This window comes from Panthera uncia, chromosome A2, assembly GCF_023721935.1.
Source record: "Panthera uncia isolate 11264 chromosome A2, Puncia_PCG_1.0, whole genome shotgun sequence".
Taxonomy (NCBI): domain Eukaryota; kingdom Metazoa; phylum Chordata; class Mammalia; order Carnivora; family Felidae; genus Panthera; species Panthera uncia.
In genome coordinates this window covers 23,125,079-23,148,410 of record NC_064816.1, presented here as the reverse complement: position 1 = coordinate 23,148,410, position 23,332 = coordinate 23,125,079, and the positions used below count along the sequence as shown (strand labels likewise).

Below are 23,332 nucleotides of genomic sequence, written 5' to 3'. Positions count from 1 at the left end.
GCAATCCCAAGAACATGGTGGACTGAATTATAAATGCTTTCACAGTCATTTTTAGGTACAGTGGTTTATTTTTGCAATTTTTTTGCCTATTTATGAAAATTATTTGATTCACTCATAGACTAGTCCCCCAACACAATGGAAAACTACACCTATTTAAGAGACAATTCATGGCATGCACACAGCATGTACTAACACATGCACCCACACAAACGCACACACCTCATACTTGCTCTAGGCTTTCAGTGTCTAAAGAACTCAAGTAATATGTGCAATAACACTGAAGATTTGAGGTCACATGTTTTATTTAAGAACATCCAGAGAACTTCAGTTCTCTATTTTGCTAATTTTAGGACATTTCATAGTTAGAAGGGATTACATTATAATTGTATTTTTGTTTGAATGGTCTTAAAAAGTGTTAAGCATACAGACGATTCTTTTTATTTGTATATGTGTGACATAAGAAAAATTATTTTGAACATTTATTTATTTATTTATAAATAGCCTATGTGTTCCGTCTGTGAAAAATGTTAGATTTTAGAATGGTTGTTATAAAATGAAAATTGTGAGTATTTCAGATGTATTTAGCTAGAATTATAAAAGAAGAATTTCCTTTAGAAATAAGTAGTATAAGATTCAAAGACATATCATTGTTAGATTTTTAATAAAGTATTGAGGCTCAGCTTTTATATTTTGTATTAATTGGATTTAAATAAAATGTAAATTTTATAATATGTTCTAGTTCTTTAATGATACAAACTTTATTTTAAAAAGTGATATTTTTAAAAAATGGGCACCTGGGAGGCTCAGTTGGTTAAGCGACCAACTTCGGCTTAGGTCATGATCTCAGGGTCCGTGAGTTCAAGCTCCATGCCGGGCTCTGCACTGACAGCTCAGAGTCTAGAGCCTGCTTCAGATTCTGTCTCCCTTCTTCTCTGCCCCTCTCCCCCTCACACTCTGTCTCTCTCTTTCAAAAATAAACTTAAAAAATTGTTTTTAAAAACGTAATATTTTGTTCATAAAGATGTGAAGAATGGAACTTTTTTTAGAATATTGAAATCAAATGTAATGTTTAAAGTAGTTTATATACACTGTTCTGCTGTTCAGATAGGAAAGGAATTTTAAAGTGCTGTTAACAGACACCAAACCCCCAAAGTGCTGCAATCAGGAATCATATTTTCACTGTGCATAAATTTAGCAAATTATTGCTAAAACTCATAAGCATCAGGGAAGAAAAACTATCAGACTCATTAGTTAGTGTTCTGCTTATACTTTATGATCACGACTAATCATTTGTTTATTTTGAAAGAAATAATTTTTTTAAAATTGTTAGGCCCTATTTCAAAGACAGAATGCTATATAATATTATAATTGAATATTCCCTGCCCAATTTTGACAGCAGGTTTCTGGGCCAAAGTTAATGTTTTCCTTTTAAGCACTTAGAATGATGAACTGGAGTTTTACTGAATATAATCAATGTCTAACCTTTATAAGAGAAGTAGTAATAAACTTGCGATTTTTCATATTGATGATATCACTCTCCGGTTTGCCTTAAGCCACTTTTTGCTCTTTAATTTAAATATAACATTAACTTGAAACTTTGCCTTATTTCCTAAAATAGTTCTAAATTCTATAATTAAAATAGCCACTAGGTATTGTTATGTACTACTTGTCCTAAGTCATGACCAGATTTCTCTTTTGTGCTTGAATCAGGCTTTCAAAGTCAGTTTACATCAAAATTCCAAGGCTTGCCCACATCATTGAAGCTCCCAAGTTTGTTTTGATTTTTCCCACTTGTGGGGAAATTTCCTTACATGTGGAAATATAGGAAACATAATTGGGGGATCCTCAAAACTTACTGATCTAATATGTAATACAGACATTTCTGAAATATTCTTTCCCCAATTTCTGTGTTTCTGAGATGCTTGAGAGTTGCTGTCAAAGTTACCAGAAATATTTTGAGGCAGAACCAGATATCTAGATTTGCCTTTAAACCAACTGGTTTTAATCAGCAAAATTAAATCTCTACATTAAAAAAAGAATGCTTATTGATATTTTTTTGGTTTTAATGACTGGTGAATATCTTTGAAAGTGATGATGTTCTTCCCTATATCTATGATAATAAGTAACTTCTAAAACCATTAAATCCCCACCAATCTGTATTTTCAAGAGCTAGATTCCCCACTAATACAGATAGGGGACAAAGTTGATGTGCCTTAGTAGAATGCAATGGGCAATCACTTCTTGACCTTTAGGGGGGGCTAATTTGAAATCAACGCATCCATAAGGAGAAAGAATTACTGTGTATTTTTACTTTAAACCTTGAATGGGCCAGAATACCATGCTAGGAATTTGTTCAGACAATCATTACTCAAATAAATTTATTATTTTTGTCTTCAGTGTCTGAAGTAATCAGCCATTCTAGGTTAAAGAACCCATGTTATAATTTGAAAAGGCAAGAGTATTGCTAAATGCAAATAAAGTGCTTCCTTCACTTCATTTTTAGAGGAGGCTCTGGCCTTATAACTTGGATGGAAGCATAGCTTTATAAGCTCAATCTCCTCCTGTATTTCTTTAGTATATGTAGTATAACCCTCAAGTCCATAGATCACAATATAACACACTCATGTAACAATTTCAGGTTAACAATTTTAGCCCATCCTCTGAAAAGTTATGATTCAAGCCGAATGGAGGTGGCTACCTACAATATCTTTTATGAATTCTGTGGAGACTTTTGCCTCCACTACTCAGGTTGGATAGGGGGCTTACCAGCTGTCAGTCATGTGAAACTCATCCCTTGAATCTTTTCATGGACACTAATGGTGACCCAGAAGCAATTGTTACTTGCCCATCTCTATACAACTCTTTCTTAATGCTTTCTATTGACTTACAAAAATTTTTTATAGGGTATCTATTTACACCTTTATTTAATTACCCTTCCAAAAATCCTGGCACGTATCATTGATACGGAGATGTATTTAACTCAAAGGTATTCTTGCAGTTGCCCATTCCTTTTAAAAAGAAGAGTTACTGGCACCCACAAGTATTATCTAACAGATACCAGGCTAACTGTAAACTTGACTATGATCTCTTTTAATAACATGATCTAATTTTAGTATCACTTGAGGCCAACAGTGGCCTAGATTGAGGTATGTCTTTTGCTATGCTTTCTGTACTTTGAAACGTCCCATGAATCCTTTAACAGTATTCATTTGTTGGGTTGAAAAGAATACCAACTCACCTAATTTCACCTGGTGTCGAAAGCTGGCCTTAGATTATCTTCTCTTCACAGAGCTAAAAGAAGGAATGTGTTCAGATACCCATCCACCAGCAGACTGCTTTTTCTGTAAGCCTAGCAGGAGGCTTCTCTAAGGTGTATGTAGTATCTGGAAGAAAAACTAAATAAACCCATGAACTTAGCTGTATAACAAGCCGTACCAATGGGATGCATATCATAAAGTAATACTCATAATAAGAATACAAATGAATAATACCTTCCCTATGTTTGTTATTTGGTAGTTTTTGCTGTCCTTGGAGAGGCTAACCCCTTTGTCCATAGTAGTCATAAGACACAGGGCTAAATTTAGAATCTAGGTCTTGCAACTAGTAATCCTGTACCCATTTATTAAAAGTAATGGTAATAATAATCATAAGAATAAAAACAACCAAAATAAAGCACAGTGGCTAACTGAACTGCTAGCTCTTTGCGAATCTTTAAATTAGAGTCAAGAGGGAATCTTAAATCAGAAACACAATCAAAACCTATTTAAATTTCTTATGTTCTAGCTTCTTATTACTCAGTTCATGAGTCCTTTTTTTAAAGATCTTAATATTATTGGTTGGGTAGTTTGAGAAAAATGTCATGAGAAGCTTTCTAGCTGCCATAAAATAATGGTAACATAGCATAAAAGTGGAAGAGAATTAACATGAATATTTTGTTTTCTTTTTCTTAGCAGTTTTTAAAATTTTATATTTTAAGTGCTTTTCTGATACAAGAGAAATGAGTTGATTGTTATCACAAATAGAAGTAGGTATATGGAATAGTTATTTTCTTTTAAAATAGAGTGTCTACTCTGTATTTTAAAAGTGGAGATTAACAAATTTAAATATTCATTACTTCAATTTAAAATAAAATTGTTAGGTGAATAAACTTCTAAAGGCATATTAGCTCAGGATTCTCTTTTAGATTATTTAAATTATACTGAAAAAGCTCAGTAATCTATTAGAATAAAACCTAATGCATATACTAAGTAAACAAAAATAAATGTTTTCTGAGAAGTGTTGGTAAAAGGGAATAAACCAGTACCTGATCGTAGTATGTTGAACTGATAAATTTTTCCAAGTTCTTTTGCATAGTTGAGTTTATGTGTTGAGTAAGGAAATCTTAGATTAAAGAACATGAAAGCAAATTATTTTTTCCTATCCTCATGCTTAAATAATATGTTACATGCAAGAATATTATTCTAAAAATGATTTTGTCATAAATAAGAAATTTCTTTTTATACTAATTTTTTTAATTTATTTCAACTAAATCATTGCAAAAAACTGTCAGCCTTGTAATAGCAGTATTAGTGTTAATTTTTCTAACCATGCATGATTCATTTAACCCCACAGTAGCTATAGCTTGCTTGCCTTGTTTTTTCCCTGAAATTAAAAAAAAAAGTTATAAAAACACAATGAACATCTGTTCTACATAGCAAGACAGCAGAACAACTTAAGTCCTAATAAATTGTTAACATTGTATTATTTCACACATGGATTTTGGAGATACATACATATATGACTTCTCAGAACTTTCTCTGTTGAATGTGCACTGTTGTTAAACTACTTGTTTTTTCCCTGCCTACTCTTTGAAGAAGTCAATTAGGAATAATGGGAAACAAGGGGTAGGCAAAACATTGCAGTGCAGTGTTCTTTCCATCTGTCTGAGAATATTTCAGCCAAAAGTTTATTTTGGGAAAAAAAAAGCCATAACATACTTTCAGACACACAAAACCACAAATACTTTGGCTGCAAATTATTCTGCAGTGTTGTTGCTGTGTTGTTGCCTGTGTATGTTCTTGTGTGTGAAGCTGCCACCCACCCATGCATGTGTTTGCAGATTCTTGTCTGTGTGCTTGTTCATGAATTAGCTCATCCTCCTCCTGGTTAAGGTTATATTTCATCAAGAGAACAAGAATTTATGGGTATGACTGTTAGCTGGAAAGCCCTTCTTCACTTGCAAGTCTGTCTTTCAACCTACATCTTCTGCTGAAATCTCTCAGTGGGATGAAGTGTTCAATGAACAGTCAACCAGTCTCTTATATGTTACCGGGCTTTACATATACCCTTGCTGGTTCTTGGAAAAATAATTTAATATTGTTTTATCTCAGTTTCTCTACTGGAAAAGGAAGCTGTTGGTATGAATCACCTCCTTAACTGTGAGGAGTCAAATTGTCTTCGTTCTGCTTGCCAAAGCATCAGGAATAAAGTTGTCACAGTCTCTACTCCCAACCATCCCCCATTTTTTGGTGGGGGAAAAATACCCCAAAAGTAGTAACATTTAATGCAACAAAATATTAACAATAAAAGAAACTTCCCTGTGAAACTGTAATATAATTTAAAATCAGCATTGTTCCAAGGGAGCTGAAATGTAGGATTTTCCATTTTGCCTTTTAACTGACAGTATACCCATAATTCTTGATGGTTATTATTTTTTTCTCCAAAGATAATTTCTGGGCCATTGGTGACTGCACTACCTATTGTTCTAAATTGTTGTCTTAACTACATTCTTTAAAAATATAATGTTGAAGGCTCATAATATTGAAGATGACTCCAGGATGAACCCTGAGTTTGCAGACCGGATAAAACAACTTGATAAAGAGGCATCTTACTACCGTGATGAGTGTGGCAAGGCCCAAGCGGAAGTCGACCGGTTGCTGGAGATCCTCAAGGAGGTGGAGAATGAAAAGAATGACAAGGACAAGAAGATTGCAGAACTTGAGAGGTAAGTTCTGCAGTCATGTTATGAATTGTCAGCAATGAGTGAACTTGGGCTTAAGTCGCCCATCGCAGGTGGTGGGGGACTTGGAATGCGCATTCCTATTTCAAGTTGGAAACGAACAATGGGGCCTATTAGGGATGATGTGTTTCTCTAGGACATTCAAGAAACCAACTGGCTTATCTTTTGAGCGCTTATGTACTTCTTAAGTGTTTAAGAAAGAAATGGCCAAGTTTCTTGAGTGATGTCCCTGATTTCACATTTGGGACAGCAAAGTGTGTGAAAAATTGAGGCTATGACTACTTGAAACCTTAGTAGTGGTTGTTGTTGCTGTTTTCCCATAAAAGACAAGCATTTGTGGTTTAGGTTTGTTTCAGGCAAAGAATATGGAAGAATATATTTGGAAATTCATTCAAGATAGGAGAAAGGGAAGGGAGCTTGCATCCTTTGGATGTCTTTTGGCACACCACAACACATTCATCTTGGGATGTATCTTGTAAGAGGACCTTATAGCATTTGTTAAATAAATATGTTTGAATAGGATCTAAGGCAGGTCTACCTGACAGCAGATTCTGTCTAAAAACAAAGACGGTTGTATCAGGATTCCAGAACATTTAGATTTTCAGATAAATCATATCCATATTGTATTTAGGTATAGGATAGACTCTAAAAATAAGCTTTCTATCAATGCTTTTTCCTATATTTTATATAAGGAAAGAATTTCTGAATAATCTTACGTAACTCCATTACCTCTGAGGATTTCTTACTGGTTCAGCAATAAGGCAGAATTTGTCTTTCCTAGATTCAGTCCATATGGAAGAGATCAACAAATTTTAAATAAATCAGTGAATGTTTGCCAGCTCTGATCAAGACACTTGTGAGGCCTGAAAGGACGTCAAGACATGTGCAGAATGGCTCCCTATGGCCTTGTGGAAAGCTCACGGGCTGTACTGACAAAAAGACCTGGGTTCAAATTTTGCCTCTGCTTCGTGCCAGCTGTGCACCTTAAATCTTGTTAGAAATGAATGTCTAACAGTCTCTTAAAATATATCATACTTTTCAGGTGCCAAGTCCTGGTGCAACAGTTCTATTATTAGAATAGTTGAATGCTAAAACAAGTAAATACTCAAGGTTAAGTGGCCATGTATTAAATGGATAGGTTAATTCTCAAATTTTCAACATTTTCAAACATAGAAATTAATGTATTCAGATTCCAAGTCAATTAGTATTTCACTTAAAATCTTAGTATTAGTTTGATGATAATCAGAATTTTATATAGTGTGACCAATTTAGCGATTAAATCAAGAATTTCTTTTCCTGACGTAAGCATACAAATTAAAATCCTTAAGGGCTTAATTTTAATTTTAAGATATGGGAATGTTCTCTCAGTCTATTGGTTCCTAAAAACACTTTTTAATTTAATTTAATTTAATTTAATTTAATTTAATTTGTTATTTATTAATTTTTTTTAATGTTTATTTATTTTTGACAGAGAGAGAGAGAGAGCGAGCAAGCAGGGGAGGGGCAGAGAGAGAGGGAGACACAGAATCCAAAGCAGGTTCCAGGCTCTGAGCTGTCAGCACAGAGCCCTATGTGGGTTGAACTCATGAGCTGCAAGATCATGGCCTGAGCCAAAGTCAGATGCTTAACTGACTGAGCCACCCAGGCACCCCATCACTGTTAATTTTAGATGTATCTACATGGCTACCTTGGAATTGTACATTAGGACCAAAACTTTCCTTAAAAAGCTAATGTAAAGTCACAGGGAAGTTATGATCACATCTCTTTTATTGGTGAGGAAACTGAGACCCTGTAAGGTTGAATTACCTTCTGGAGATTAGTCCTGTGGTCAGAAAAAGGCAAAACTGTAATGTATGTTTCCTGACTCCTAGTCTTATTATTCTGAGAATCTGTGAGTCTTTGAAAGGTGTAATATTATCTATTCCCTAGATAATATTAATAATATTATCTATCCCCTAGGTAATAATAATAATAATGATAATAATAATAATAATAATATGTATATTTTATGCTCACAATGTATATCAGGCACATTCCTAGGCACTTGACCTGCAATACTTTATACCATTTAATCTTACAACACAGAAAGTATCATTATCTTCATTTTATAGATGAGAAAATTATGACTTATACAGATTAAGTAACTTTCTAAAATTTCAGAGTTTATAAGAATGAAAGTTGAAATTTGAACCCAGGTCTGACAGGTGAGTGACTGAGAACAATCCAATCTACCAGGGAGCTAGAAGGAAGAAGTTAGTCCAGTAGCACTAAATAGTCACATAACTGGCAGAGAGGCATCGCTGCTGGGCCACAGGAGATCTGTCTCATCTTTATTAGCTTTCATGGAAGCAAGTGATGGGCTCCACATTTTGAAAGCATTTTTCTGTACTAACCCAGGTCCCTAGAACTGGAACTGAAAAATCAGGATCAGCTACTATAAATATTTGCATAAAAATAGCATAGTCTTAGTTGGACAAACAGGTCTTAGCTGGACACTAGTGCCATTAAATCATCAAAAATATTCACATTTTAATATCCTCAATATGGAATGCATTAAAACAACAGTGATTTTATAGGCATTTATCTTTATGTACTTTCTGCACATTTTCTTTATCTCTGTCTTTGCCTTTCCTTAAAGCTGATGCCTCCCAAGCACTGTAATTCATTAAACGTGTGGTGGGACTTGAGTCTGTCCCAGTTCTCTGCCTGCCTGTATCTTGGGTCCAGCAGCAGAACATAGTCTGGGAAATGTCTGAGCTCCAGCCCCAACCCAGGCCCCAAAGGAGGTGGGGGTAGAGAGCAAGAGGGAAAGTTTCTTGGGAAAAGGAGAGCTCAGCCTTGGCCTGCCTTTCTGAAGTGTTATCTGCTGAGCTACATGTGTATTCTGACCAAAACATCTTCCTCGTTTGTCAGGCAGCCCTTTTGAAATTGGGCAGTGTCTCCATTTTCTGGCTTAAACTACAAAATTCCTACCTCATAATGTTGGGAACTAAAGATTTCTTAGCAATGTGACATATATCTCCATTTTGGAGTCATGGAGGAGTGTTTGCAATTAAGTTTGTGATTTTGAAAACCAAAAAATTGAACTTGAAATAAATTTGTGGTCTCTGGTCTGTAATGTGACCTACCAGAGTGAAAAGACTTCTTTTTAAAGGCAGCAAGTGTTAAAATATTCCAGAACTTCAGTCATGTGCAACAAAAGGTTCAGGGTTAGTAATAATATAACTCAAATGACACGGACACTGGCCTACTTCTCTCTTAGAGGGCAATTCTTGTTTGTTTTCTACTCTGATAATCTTCCCATTTTTTATTTTCTCCACAATGTATATATTCAAAATAGCATCTGCCTGGCCCTTACATGGATGCATTTACCTCTTAAATTCCACATGAATGATGGTTTTCATCAGCCATTGAAAATTTTGCTTTTCAAAATGCATATTGTACAGTGTGATCCCCATGTGCAGTCTTTCTTATAAAGTCTTGCACTTGATGCTGATGGCTCAGCAGGGAGCTTCTGCCTTGGACAGCAGGGGACTCTGGGGAAGTTTGACACCCGTGGGTGAAGGACTTTGAGCATATCTCTGAGGGTTGGTCCAAATCAGGTCGAAGTCTTTATCTGATCACCAGTGCTAGATACCATGTATGCTATATAATCAGATAGGCAATTAAACATTAGAGGGAGTGAAATATGTGGTCTTTCTGTGTCAGTGCCCATCAAGGGCTCTGAGTTTAATTTAGAGTTTCAGAATTAATTCTGCCTTAGGGAAAAGAGAGAGGTTAATAGAGCTCTTGTCAAACAAGTCCAGCTGCTACTGGATTTCTGACATCTCACCCGTGGGAAGGAATTGGTCAGGTAACCTTTCATGTAATTATCTTAAATATGTTAAGGAGGGTTGTTGGTATATGTCTAGAAGACAGGGAATTCCCAAATCAAGCCCTCAATCGCATCCCTCCCCACTGTGGAGAGGAGAGTGGGTCCTTCAGTGTTCTACTCCTAAGACATAATAACATTGGAATAGAAAACAGGTAGCACTTAATTAACTGGATCAAGACATAATGTCATCAGACATTCAGACATTTGAGAAATCATTTCAAATGCCTAAAAGCACCTTATCTAAGGTTGAGAAACGGACTATGATTTTTCCTTCTGAATTTGTTCAATAATGTGTTGACATAATTTCTCTGATGCCTTTCCTAACAGGTTTTACAAAATGTAGACTGAAGCTTTACTTAAAAAAAAATGATGATACTGTGTTCTAGAAGTCTCATGATATGTCAGAGAAACCTGATACTAGTTCTGTTTGTTTTGATATAAACTCTTCTTTCTGAGAGATTTCTATGTATGTTTGTTAAAGTGTTTAAAGACCTTTCAATGAAACAAGTGGCTGATGGTTTTGCACCATCCCTAGCAACCCTTGGGGAAAGGTAATGGATATTATGGATGCCTTTGGGAATTTGATGAAAACTAGGAACCCTTGGAAAAGGCAACTAATCTTAAATGTTTGCTTACTGTTTCAATTTAGGATTCTCTAAAGCTTGGCCATGGATCATAGTTTGATATACCTCTCTGATCAAGAAGGATTTGAAGGAACAGCTGGGGCCAGTGTCCCCACTCTGATCATGGCCTGATCTAACTTATTTTTGATCAGTTGTGTGTTCATGATCATGAAACACTCTGCAAAGGGATTTCAAATATGAGGGATTATTGAATCAATGCTTTCACCATGTGTTGAATCTTGAATTTTCTTTTTGAGTTTTATCATCATGGTCAACATTGTTTTCATTTGAAATGTTCTTATTTAAGCTTTCTCCGGATGATTTATTTTTCCTTTCTCTGTGAAATGCTTAAAATTACTTCTTAATAGTATGGAATGGTGGGAGTCCCGTTGATAGATAGCTGGTAACCTGTTTGTATATCCACTTTGTTTTTTACAAAGAGCATTATATAGGTTAACAAAATGAATGTCCACTATATGCTCCTGTAGTAGCCTGAAGAAGATCATGACTTTTTTTTTCTTTTAATTTTTGCTTGATCTGGGACTTTATTGTTTTGACTTATTAGAAGGGCATGTTAAATATTTTTGTACAAATAAGTTATCACGCATCTGGATATTTTCAGTGATGAAGTATGATCGTCATTTTCACAACTGAAAAAAATTACTCTCAGCTTTGGAAGTTGCTCTGTCCTTTTTTGGGAGGCTGATAGGAGGCAACACCTCACCTGAAGCCCTTCTCACAGTGTCTTTGATCATTGCTAGGTGCCGTGCTTTGTGAGCATCGAAAATGGAAATCTTTGAACAGAAAGCCAAATTGCCCAGCCCCTTTTGTCTTTCAAGGAGGAAGGAAGAATATCTTATAAGATGGTTACTGGTTCAAATAAAATCTTTTCTGACATCAGTCCTTACCACCAGCTCTAATGCCTTAGTAACCTCCATTTAAGTTTATAAAATAATAAAATTTTATATGCACATAGATAGGAACTTTCCCAATGAATAAACCACCAGAAAAGGGCAAATTCCAGCTCTTGGGTTGCTGGAGTACACCTCTGGTTCACACCAGTGCTTACAGTGATTATGCATATGAGAGCAGGTACTGGTTTCTTACGTATAATATTTAATAGAACAGCTTACAGTGTGTGCCCAGGGCTTTTTGAGGTAATATCAGATAAAAGTTGCTTTACTGTCCTTCATTTGGTTATAAAACCTGCTAATATAACATCTGTTGGCTGTATGTTTAAAACTAATGCATTTCCTTCCTTTTATTCTCTTTTGCTATCCCTTTTCCTTTCTGCTAATCCTCCAAATTGCTGCTTTCACCCTTGCTCCAATCAGCTTGACTCTCAGGTCAGTACTTTGAGTTTTTCTTCTAACTGCCTTCCCCCCCCCCCCCCCCCCCCAGCTCAATTTATTGCTTGCACTTGTTTAACAAACACATTTCTGAAATGGTTTTCCTCTGGCCACCACATTTTTTTTCCCCATTTCATCCCATGCCTAGGGATGGTTTATTTTTATGAGAAAGCTGTATAGGTGGGAAAGGGCAAAGAAGAAGATGGAAATAAATCACTGTAGGATTATTTGATACATTTGATTTCTGGATTATACAATCAGTAAGAGAAATCAGAGTGAAAACTCCCTAGTGCGTTTCTCCTGAGCAGCTCAGAAAATTGATTGCATGATGATAAAACATGTTGCAGTGGAAAAAACAAAATGCAGGATGCTAAATTTAACCTAGGAGAACAAAAGATTTGCCTGTGACACAGCAACTCAAAAGCTGAATTTAATAGTGCAAACCACTCAGACTTTTTGCTTAATAAATCACTATGTTTTGAAAGATTTATGATACTTTTTTAAAAGTCACTTTTGAAAATTATCAGTGTGTTGGTAACATATTGTACACACATGTTATTTCCTGTCATTGTTTTGGTTTTTGACTTTTTTACTTCATTTTTATTAGCCATAAGACATACTTTAATTACCTAGGGCATAGCATATGGAACCAAATATAAAACTCAATTCCATGTTGACTATGTAAACCCCAATATTAAGAAGCAAAATGAACATTTTGCTTTAGAAACACATCCCAGATTTGATTCCTCTAAGATAGGGGTCCAAGTCAGTAATTTGTTCTCCTTTAAGTCAAGCAAGGCTTCTCTTTACAATAATATGCAGTAATATCTATTGATTTCTTCAGTCAATGAATTTACCAAAAGGTACTTGCTGTATGTTTTGAACTACCAAAACTTGGAAGAAAAAGACTCAAATTGATAGCCAATGTGGTTGTTCTTTTGAGAGGCAAGCGATACTATTTTCTTCTCTTTATTTAGTGTCTGCACCTATTTATTCTGTCCACTGCTTATCACCTAAGCCACCAGACCAATACATTTATGCTAACAGCAAGTGATTTCAAAATGAGGCCTACACACCAGTTTTGTCCCACTGTCTGCTCCCAATCCAATGTGGCTCATAGACCTTGAAAATGAAACCACATCTCTGCTATTCCCACATACCACACTGGGTGTCCCACAGGAACTGCCTTGAACTTCAAGACACTGAACAAAGCCCATTCTCAAGAGTTCACGAGAGATCTAAACAGAGGTTAAAAGCATGGTCCTACAGAACTGCTCTCATCCAAAAGCTAATGACAGTTCATTAACTTTCTGGTGCCCCTATATGCAGAGAGAGACCTAATAATGAAAGAGAGGAGGAGCTTGGCCACATGGCATCCAAACCTTTCCTCCAAGTTTTGGATCCACTCTTTTAATGAAGCTTTTAGCCTTTGTCCTTGTGTATGTTTTTTGTTTTCTTTTTCCTTTTGCCTTCGCTCTGCTGCTCCTAATCTGCACCTGTTGATGTTGAAGCCCTTGAGACCAGGAACCCCTTTTTCTCTCACACCTCATGTTCCCTGCCAGGGTCTTCAGATGTTGTCCACAGGCATTCTACTATGTCTTATATATCGGGAAATGTATGGTGTAGTACTTAGGTTTTTCCTCATTCATGGTGAATGAACATGAACTCTGACTCTCAGAAGACAAGATGCAGGATTAGGGCTGGGAGAGGTTGTGGGTGACAAGGGGTCTATCTACAGGGGGCTCGGTGTGTTGATTGATTTTGGTAAAATGTTCAGGCCAGGTCCGTTGTGTGAACTATATGGGCAAATCAAGATTCAGATCATTTCAGTATCATTTAACCTCTTGCCCCATAAGCACACAATGGAGAAAATGTGCAATCATTGTAAACAGTCTCTTGTTATATTTTTAGTGTAAGAGAAATTGGGCAGCCCTGCTTTCCTGGAAACAAAAATGTCTATAGGTCTTGGAAGCTTTCTTGAGCTTTGACAAGTTTCCAGAGTTAACTGTGCTCCCCCCTTCCCCAACCACTCCAAGTTTACCAGTTAAAATAAAATGAAATGTAACAATTCTGGAGGGGAAATGGGTGAGGGATGAGTTAAATGGGTGATGGGTATTAAGGAAGGCACTTGCTGTAATGAGCACTGGGTAGTGTATATAAGTGTGAATCACTAAATTTTACACCTGAAACTAATATTACACTATTTTAACTAAGTGGAATTTAATAAAAGCTTGAAAAAGGAAAAAAATAGTTAAGGGAAATGTAACAATTGAAATGAAATGTAACAATTGAATTGAATACAGGACCTCTGGCTAGCGTACTTTCTTTATATGACTTATAATTGAGATACATATATTTGTGTATGTATGCATACACATATGTGTGTATATACATATCACATTTTTTTTAATGTGTGGTCTTTCTTACCATAGAAGTTTGTAGTCTGCCCTGCACCTCCCTACCTCCAAATCTGAAGTTTGAAAACTTGACTCACTGTTGGGTCTCTTTTTCTGTGCTCTGGACACCATGGGAAATCTTCCCCTCCAACTACTATTTAAAATGGCCTCACTTCCTTTTCAAACTCTATACAGACTGTCCTGCTTGAATTCAGGTGGACAGATAATAAGTATCTGGTTTGGTAAAATGCAAATGTCATATTCCAAACTGGTCAGATTCTCACTCCAGAAAACTCCCACTTCTGTCAAGAATCTCTTTACACACAAACCAGTGGGAAGCTGGAGAGATTTAACAGGATCTCTGCATTGCACTCTGGGGGAGAGTTTATGTTGAAGTTTGCTCATTTCTAGGAACTATTTGTGAGATTAGTGTGTGACTTATGACAGATGACATTATCTAGATAAATGTGTGCAGCAACTGACCAAAAAAAAAGAAACAATATCCTTTGGGATTCACTTCTAAATCCTGCCAGAGAGTCAACCAAGTAAAACCAGAAGACTCAGAGCTTTCCTGGGCTCTCCCAGCCTCCAGTTTGCTTTGAATCTTGGGTCAGCTGCTTCCTTGCTTGTGCCTCAGTATCCCTTCTTGGAGGGGAAGGAGCTGTGTTTTGAGTGGGTCTCCTGGGATCCTCCCTGCACATATCCTGTGGGGGTACTGTTGGTGACAGGCTGTGTGCATCTCCCTGGCAAGCAGGCTCCAGCTGATGGCTGGCGCCTGGCAGCAGGCGTGAGCTCATTGTTACAGAGTCACTTCAAACACTTCTACCAAAATAAACTCTTTGTGATGTTTCCCCAGAGCTCAGTACTGCACTCTCAATCTCTCATTCTTCTAGCAAAGGATGAAGTCATTGCTCCCGGACCTCAGAGGTCTGTTGCCCAAAGAAATAATGAAAAACAACTTGCCTAGAGCATCCCCTGCTGTCCTGTAGTTTGTTCTTCACTAGTTCTTACCTCATTCTCTCCACAGATACCTAGTGAGCACCTACTGTGTGCTAGGCCTGGCACTATATGCTGGCCTGGCATTTCTAAAAAGCAGCTGATGAAGGGACACCTGGGTAACTCGATTGGCTGAATGTCTGACTCTTGATATGGGCTCGGGCCATCATCTTGTGGTCATGAAATTGGGCCCTGCGTCAGGCTCCATGCTGGATGTGGAGCCTGCTTGGGATTGTCTCTCTCCCTTTCTGCCCCTCCCCTGCTCATGCTCTCTCTTTCTCTCTCTCTTTTTCAAAATAAATGTAAAAAAAGAGAGCTGATGAAAAACTGACCAAATCGCTTAAGAAATGATGATGTGTTGGGGCGCCTGGGTGGCTCAGTCAGTTAAGCATCCGACTTCAGACCAGGTCATGATCTCACAGTCCGTGAGTTCGAGCCCCACGTCGGGCTCTGTGCTGACAGCTCAGAGCCTGGAGCCTCCTGCGGATTCTGTGACTCCTTGTCTCTCTGCCCCTCCACCTCTCATGCTCAGTGTCTCTATAAACATTAAAAAAAAAAGTTAGAAATGATGATGTATATTACATTCATTTTTATATTCGTGATGCACATTGATATTAATAATAATAGAAATAACAGAAGTAGAAGTAACAGCAGCAGTAACAATATTGGACATTAAGTGCCAGCACTGAATTAATAACTTTTTATGTAGTATTTACTTATAGCAACTGTATGAGGTTGGGACTGTCTGTTCTTTCATGTTAGAGAAGAGGAAACTGGAGTTCATAAAAGTTAAATATTTTGCTCAAGTTAATACAAGCTAGTAAGTGAAGAAATTGGGGTTTTTCACCCAAAAGCCGGTCCTTTCTGATTTACAAATGGAATCTTTTGCCACTTCTTCAATTGCATTAAAATCATTGAGAAGGCCTGCAGTAGGGACTCCCGTGCAATTGTGTAGGATCCACAGTTTCCCAAATATGGGGTTCATAGAATAGACCACATGAAACACCTTGGGGAAATACTATCCTGTTGGCTGTGCAGACAGCCTCTCTCTTCACTCTGTGATTCTTGCCTCCCTCCCCCTCCACCTCTTCCCCCTCCTTGGGCTGGTTTCTTCTGTAAAAATCCTGCCTCTTCATGGCCCTATCAGGTATCACCTGTCCAACCTTCCCTGAGCCCCTGAAGCAGAAGCAGTTTCTCCCTGCCTTGACCTCCTGAGCTTTATCTGACCCTTTCTCCTGGCCTGTGTTATATCCTACCTTGGATTAGGCACTGTGTCTCCTAGTAGATGGCAGCCTCCTTGAGCACTGGCTGGATCTCCAGCTCCACGTGGTGTTGTAGCACACACTGGAAGTGGCAATCACACTCCTGTGTGTTGAATAAATGACTTTTGAAGACAGTAACTTCCTTCGCTCCCTCTCACCCCTCATGCCCTCTACTGGGTCCCTATGGAGAGTTGCTGGTGGGCTCTTCCTGGAGGTGGAGTCGACTGTGTTGACTGCTTCAGACAGGAAGCCCTCAGAAAAGATATGATTAGTTTTCTATCAAGCTGGTTGCTTGAAAGTTCAAGAAAAGTAAAGACACAAATAAAAGAAGAGGAAACATCTCCTTCTAAATTTATCTTTTTCTCCCTCCCTCTCTCCCTCTCTCTTTCCCTCCTCTACTCCTTCATCTCTCCCTTCTTCCTTTCTTGTCTCCCTGCTCCCCTTCTTACCCCTTTCTTTCTGTCTTTTGTTCCCTCCTTCTGTCTTCCTTTCTTTTCCTTTCCTCTTCTTTCTCTTTCCCTCCCTCTCCTTCCCCTCTTTTCTTGACTGTTCATTGAAATCCTTCTGCATTGAGTCAGTGAGGTATGGGAATATAGCAGTAAAACAGACATGACCCCTTCCCTCACTGAATTCAAAGACCAGCACTTCCTATAAGGAAGGATTTGGCTACTAAGAAAAATAGTTTGTCCCATTTATACTAATAACTGGAAAAACTGGGTTTCAGGTGTTTTTTTTTAAATTCCTTTTCCTGTTGGGGTTGAAGGGGTTATCCACAGGTCAGAAAATTATTTCCCTCTTTTAGCTGCCTTATACTAATGCTGACATTTCTGGTGAAGTGTCAGAAAATTTTATGCCCAAGCAGAACTGGTAGAAAGCCAGAAATCAGTTGATTTTGCTTTGGGTGCAAATATTTTATTGGGGATGGAAAAAGTTGTTTTCCCTGATTTACAGCTCCTGCAAACATAAAGTGGGTTCTATATTTGGAAATGTTTTTGAACTTTTGAGGTGTAGCCAGGGGTTGGTTCTTGCACCTTTCCAACCTGGCCTTGATAGGACTTGCCATGGCTAATGTTTTGCTGAGCCAGCTCCAATTTGTAGAGCTAGGGCTTTTATGCTCTATATTATTTTTACTTTTCAACTTTTGCTTGAGTGGCTGCTCTGGCTCTCTATCTGTATTCTCTAGAATGTGAAGAAGATTGAAGGAACACAGTTTGCATTGTAGTTGAAATGCTTTGTGGTACGGTGTGTTTCTGAGGTTCCTTGAGATGAGTAAAACCATTTTGCACTTGCAGATCTGTTAAAACAATGACAACAACAGCAAAATCAAGGGATAGTCCTGGGTAGGCCTGGTAAATCTTGGCCCCAGGAGAAGAGATGCTAAGTTGGTTGGGTTAACCATTCCTTTGTGGTTTTTCAAAATCTTCCCCCCCTTCCCCACCCATTCTGTCCATACTCCTGGCTTTTGGTTGGTACTACCATATGGATGAATATCAGCAAATAGTAAATCTCTTAAGATATGTTAGCCTTTTCTGTAAATGTTGAGAAGGGGAAGGAATTTTTTAAAAAAATAGTTTCTCAGTATTAATATAAATCACTTTCTAGAAAAATAATATCTATTTCCTTTATATGGCTTTTCTTATGAAATGTGAATTCTATCACTTCATTACCCACAATACCAGCTCACGTTGTAGGGAAACCTATCCAACTAGTGACTGGGACTCTCTTCTGTATTGGGTAAAGGTACTTGGAATTTTCACACTGCATAATTTCACATTTTTGTGAAGCCTATGTTTTGGAGGAACCTATTTAAAAATGAGTGGGTACTGTGTATGTTTCTCTGAACAAAATACCTTGTTGTTAATATACCTAACAAGGGTTTTGGAAGTTTCTTTGTAAGGAATTCTTATAATTTTAATATTTGCTGCTCTTTTTAATTTTACCCTAAATTTAATGAATACTATACAGTTGAAGATTAATTATAATATCAAGGTAAATAAATATGAAAAACAGAATAGGAAGACAGAAATTGGCTGATTTTGCTTTGGGTGCAACTATTTTATTGAGGATGGGAAAAAGTTGTTGTTTTTTTCTAATTCACAGCTCCTGCAAAAATAAAGTGAACTGTGTAGAATTATTTTTATAGAAAAACTTTAATTCTAGAAATTACAGAGAGAGTCAGGGAATGGAAAGAAATTTCCTCTTGAAGACTCTCCTGTTGCTTTTTTTTCAGTCCAAGAGCAGTGAGACTTATGTTTTAACTCTTAGCTTGCCCAGTGACCTTCTCTTCCAGTTTTTTTTCCTAGTTGGTAACATTGTTAATATAAGCATTATTCTTATTGGTATAAACAGAACTGAGTGTACAATGATTTATGCTTTGCAATAATTTTTTCAGTGAAAGTTGAAAAGTGTGTGATCCTCACCGTGTGTGGACAAATTATACTATTTCTTGTGAGACCCCACATGTAATTGTGAAGACACGTGGTGTGAACATAAGCAACTCTTGAGACATTTTAATGTGTGGCAGGAGCAGAGCTTCAAACAGAGAATTGCTTTGCAAAATTTTACTTCAGGTCTTGGAAAATCTCTCTAGAAGGTTTTGAGAACATAACCATTACCTTTCCTGGATGGGAACGTGAAGTAATGGAATAGTCTCTTGATGGCCTTTGGTGTTGGTCAACTGGAATATTCCCATGGCTGGACAGATCTCGATGTGATGTGTGAGTTGAAGTGTAAGAGAGTGGTTTTAAATTTAACTTCAGAGCCCTCTGCTATTTAATCATATGTCAGTTTGATGGTTCCAAGGACAGCATGATATGTTGCTCACAGATAATTACCGTGGAGAAAATGAGTTGGTTATAATAATGAATAGCTGGAGAATCTTCTGATAACCTGTGATGAGTGGGCCTTGGTGAGAAACACTCACTGGGCAATTGGCACATAGGTGTCCTATCACTCTGGTGAGTGTGGGTGCTCTCTGCCACCTAAACATGCAAAGCAGGGGCTTTTTAGGGATTCCTGAACAGATAAAGAAGCACTGATCTTGGATTTCATGTGTATCATCTATCCCAGACCTACTACTTTATATTAGTATTTCACTTGTAATCCAGGTTATTCAAACTGCTACCTATTGTCAGAATGTTACATGTAAAAAATCAAACTCCATCTTAAGAAATAGCATCCTCATTGCTGTGGCATGTCGGACACACATCCACAGGTCTTTAAGCCTATCCTTGTGTGTGTAAAATGGAGACAGTGTATTACACGTATCCCTCAGGAGCTTGTGGTCAGAATGCACGCTGGGCATGGAGCACAGCCTGGCACACAGCAGATGTTCATTAAGTGGTGATGGTTGTGATGAAGATTTTCATGACAAGAATAGCAGGTGGGAGGAGGGAGTTCACGCAAGAGAGAGGTGGGAGGCAATCTGACCAGGCAGCCTCCTTGGCTTTCCTAGTTATAGAAAATTCAGTTGCTAGAATAAAAGGCTTAAGGTGGAAAACAACCTTGCCCTACTGAATGTTTTTTTTTTTTCCTGAGGGATGTAAGTAAACCTAGAAAATTCATCTTATGTCCATTTAAAAGTAATCTTTGTCTTACATAAGGATGTATTTTAGACTTTTCTGGAACAAAATAGCTAAGATTCAGCCATTGGTTTTCTGTATCTGTGCATAAAAGGACCTACACTGAATTTAGAGGCCAAGTATCCAAGCATGTTCCTTCATCCATTAGTTTCCTATATTCATTGACTTACTTTCATCAAATAGTAATTGTAAGTATGCTTTGTACCAGGCACTTTGGTGTAACTTGAACTATTCCTAGAAGCAGCATCTAGAAAGATGGAAGCAAATTGATAGGAGTTATAGAATGATACTTATGCGAGTGGTATAATGGAATACAGACTGTTTTGTTCCTTGACTTTCTTTTTTTAAAAATGAAATGTCTGAGATTCTTCCATATCCATACATGAAAGCTTCCATTCCTTTTAACCTTTGCGTACTGTTTTTTTGTACCAATCTCCTCCTAAGGATTTTTAGATTGTTTCAATTTCCCCCTCCCCTCATATAGACTCCTATAATTAATAACTTTGAATAGGCTTAATTTCATATGTATATGAATATGTCTGTAGGATAAATTCCTAGGTTTGGAATTGCTAGGACAATATATTTCTAATTTTTCTAGTTGCCTTCTATAGAGACTAAACCATTTATAGTCCAATCAGCAATATAAAAGAGAGCCTATTTCTCATTAACTCTGTCAATGCAATGTGGTTTTCATGCTTTTTATTTTTGTCACTATGGAAGGAGAACAATGGCATTTAAATGTAGTTTTCATTTGCTTTTATCTTATTACATGTGAAGATGGGGTATCTTTAAATAGGTTTATAATTTGTCATATTCTTTTTTAAATTTATTTTTAGAAGCTCTTTATATATTAGAAAAATTACCCATTTGTCTGATTTGACTTCAAATTTTTGTTTAACGTTTATTAATTTTTGAGAGACAGAGAGAGACAGAGCATGAGTGGGGAAGGGGCAGAGAGAGGGAGCCTCAGAATCTGAAGCAGGCTCCAGGCTCTGAGCTGTCAGGACAGAGCCTGACACGGGGCTCGAACTCACAAACTGCAAGATCATGACCTGAGCCAAGGTGGGACACTCAACCGACTGAGCTACCCAGGCGCCCCTGATTTGACTTTAAAATGCTCCTCTTGCCAATTTGCTTTTTCTTTTGTGTTAATGGTGGTTTCTGTTATACAGAAATTATTACAAATTATTTTTATGTAGTCAAATATTCAGTGTTTTCTGTTATATCTTCTGAATTTTGTGTCATAAGAACAATTGTCCTGTTTTTCAGGGGGGTTATTTTTATGGTTTGATTTTCTGCATTTAGTCTTTGAACCATCTGGAATTCATCTTACTGTAAGGTATGAAGTATGGATATAACTACTTTTTTCTAGGTCAGGTGAAGTTTAAATGTCACTTCCTCTGTTTGCCTTTCACTGGAGCTAGCCAAGCCCAGGTCTCTTATAAATTCATGTAACTTCCCACTAGAACATGAAGCACAGACTTAATTCTTGTTCAACGTCTATCCTCTAGTCCAGAGTGGAACTTTCATCTGGAAAGAACCTGTCTTATCCACCCCAGTGCCTGTAAAATAGACACTTAATAAATATTTGTATAATGAATTAATAGTGTGAATTATAAAGAGCTGAAGTTATGAGGGGATAGAAATTATGCATAATTAGATGTTACAGAAAGACATACAGGTGGAATGTGAGCCTTTGAAGCTTACATAGAGGGGAACCAAGGCAATGGGGTGGTGGAAGATTAGATAGCTATCGCTATTTGGGGCAATAAAACAGCCCTGTGTTTAGAGTCTCCTTGGACCCAAGATGGCTTTCCCATACCCTTCTCTGTAAGACCCAGCAGGAATCTTTTTTTCTTCTTGGGAAGCCTAATTTCTCAGCTTTCCCTGGGTTTAGTGAGACCTGCCTACATGATTGAGATTCCTGCCTAACGTTGCAGGATGTAGGAACAGGTGTGGAAATATGGCAGGAGCTAAGAACAGAGAGGTTTTGTCCAGCCTGTGTTTTAGATACTTTTGGATAGCTAGGCAGCTCTGTCTAGTAGGCAGATAGGAATGAAAATCTAGAATTGGACAAAGAGGCATTCCCCGTGGCAGAGTATGCCAAATTCAACAAGAATGTCATGGGCATTCAGAGGATAGAGGGGTCAGGGAAGCTTCTATGAATGTGATGGTATTTGCACTCGACCAGAAAAATGGAAAGAATTTTATCAGATGTAGAATTAGGTGAGGAGCATGAGTAAAGGCAACAGGGCTGAGACAGTACAATGTTCAGGAGAGAGGGCAGGGGACTCTGTAGCTTAAGCTCTGGAATGGGGGGAAGAGTAAGCAGTAAAGATTTGCCAGGACAGGGAAAGCATTGAGTGCTTAGCTCAAGATTTTGAACTTTTTGAGTCTGGGAATAGCAGGCAGGAGTATCCTCCAGAAGGAATATAGAATCTTAGTGCTGGAGGGCTAGGCAGTAGCCCAAGCTAGAAGGAACAGAGGTACTGAAATAAGGTGGTAGCCCTAGAGGTGAAAAGGGAGGAACAGGCTTAAGAGATGCAAGGATAATTAATAAAATAAGCAAACAGACAAAACACAAAAATTAGCAGCCTGTATATCGATCCTTTAGTTTTTAGAAGAAACTAACAAATTAACAAGAGCCAACAAGACAAGAAAACAAATAAAACCTACATACTCTAATAGCAGGAAGAACATAAAGGTGCGGTGGCAAATACTTTGCTCAAGCAGTCTGTAGTTGTTATTGTAGCAGAGAAAACAAAAGACTCAATTGAGTACTTACTTGGTCCTGTGCATGATGTTATATTCTTTAGAGTTGATCACACATTTTCTTTATAGTAACTCCAAGACAGTACTATTATTGGTCCCATTTGAGATGAGGACAGCCAGGCTCAGAGAAGTTAAGTAACTTGCCCATTGTCACACAGCTATTAATTAGTGGAGTCAGGATTCAAACTCAGCTGTTCTGACTACAGAACCCAGAATCAACCACTGCATTCTATTCCACAGTGAGAAGTTTTGAGCTAGGATAAATTGGTTTGGTTCAAGAACTCCCGATACTGTAGGGACTACTCTTTAATGTGCTTCTTTTGGGGTGGAAAACTATTTCTATAACATAAAGGATTCCAACCATTGATGAAAACCTCTTGTAATGGAAGTTGAGAAGCTGTTTGTGTTGGCAGATGTAGTAGCCTTTTTTTGAGCTGCTGGTCTGCGTCTTCACCCTCTCTTGAACAGGGATGTGAAGTTC

At 37.5% G+C, this 23,332-nt stretch overlaps 1 protein-coding gene across 1 annotated transcript in view; it reads left to right on the top strand.

The window, feature by feature from the left end:
- Positions 1-23,332, top strand: part of ERC2 (ELKS/RAB6-interacting/CAST family member 2) — a 728,571-nt gene that overhangs the window by 420,003 nt on the left and 285,236 nt on the right. The window contains exon 10 of the mRNA XM_049640744.1: positions 5,790-5,983. Within this exon, the coding sequence (XP_049496701.1) occupies positions 5,790-5,983 (194 nt within the window). The remainder of the gene's footprint in view (positions 1-5,789; positions 5,984-23,332) is intronic.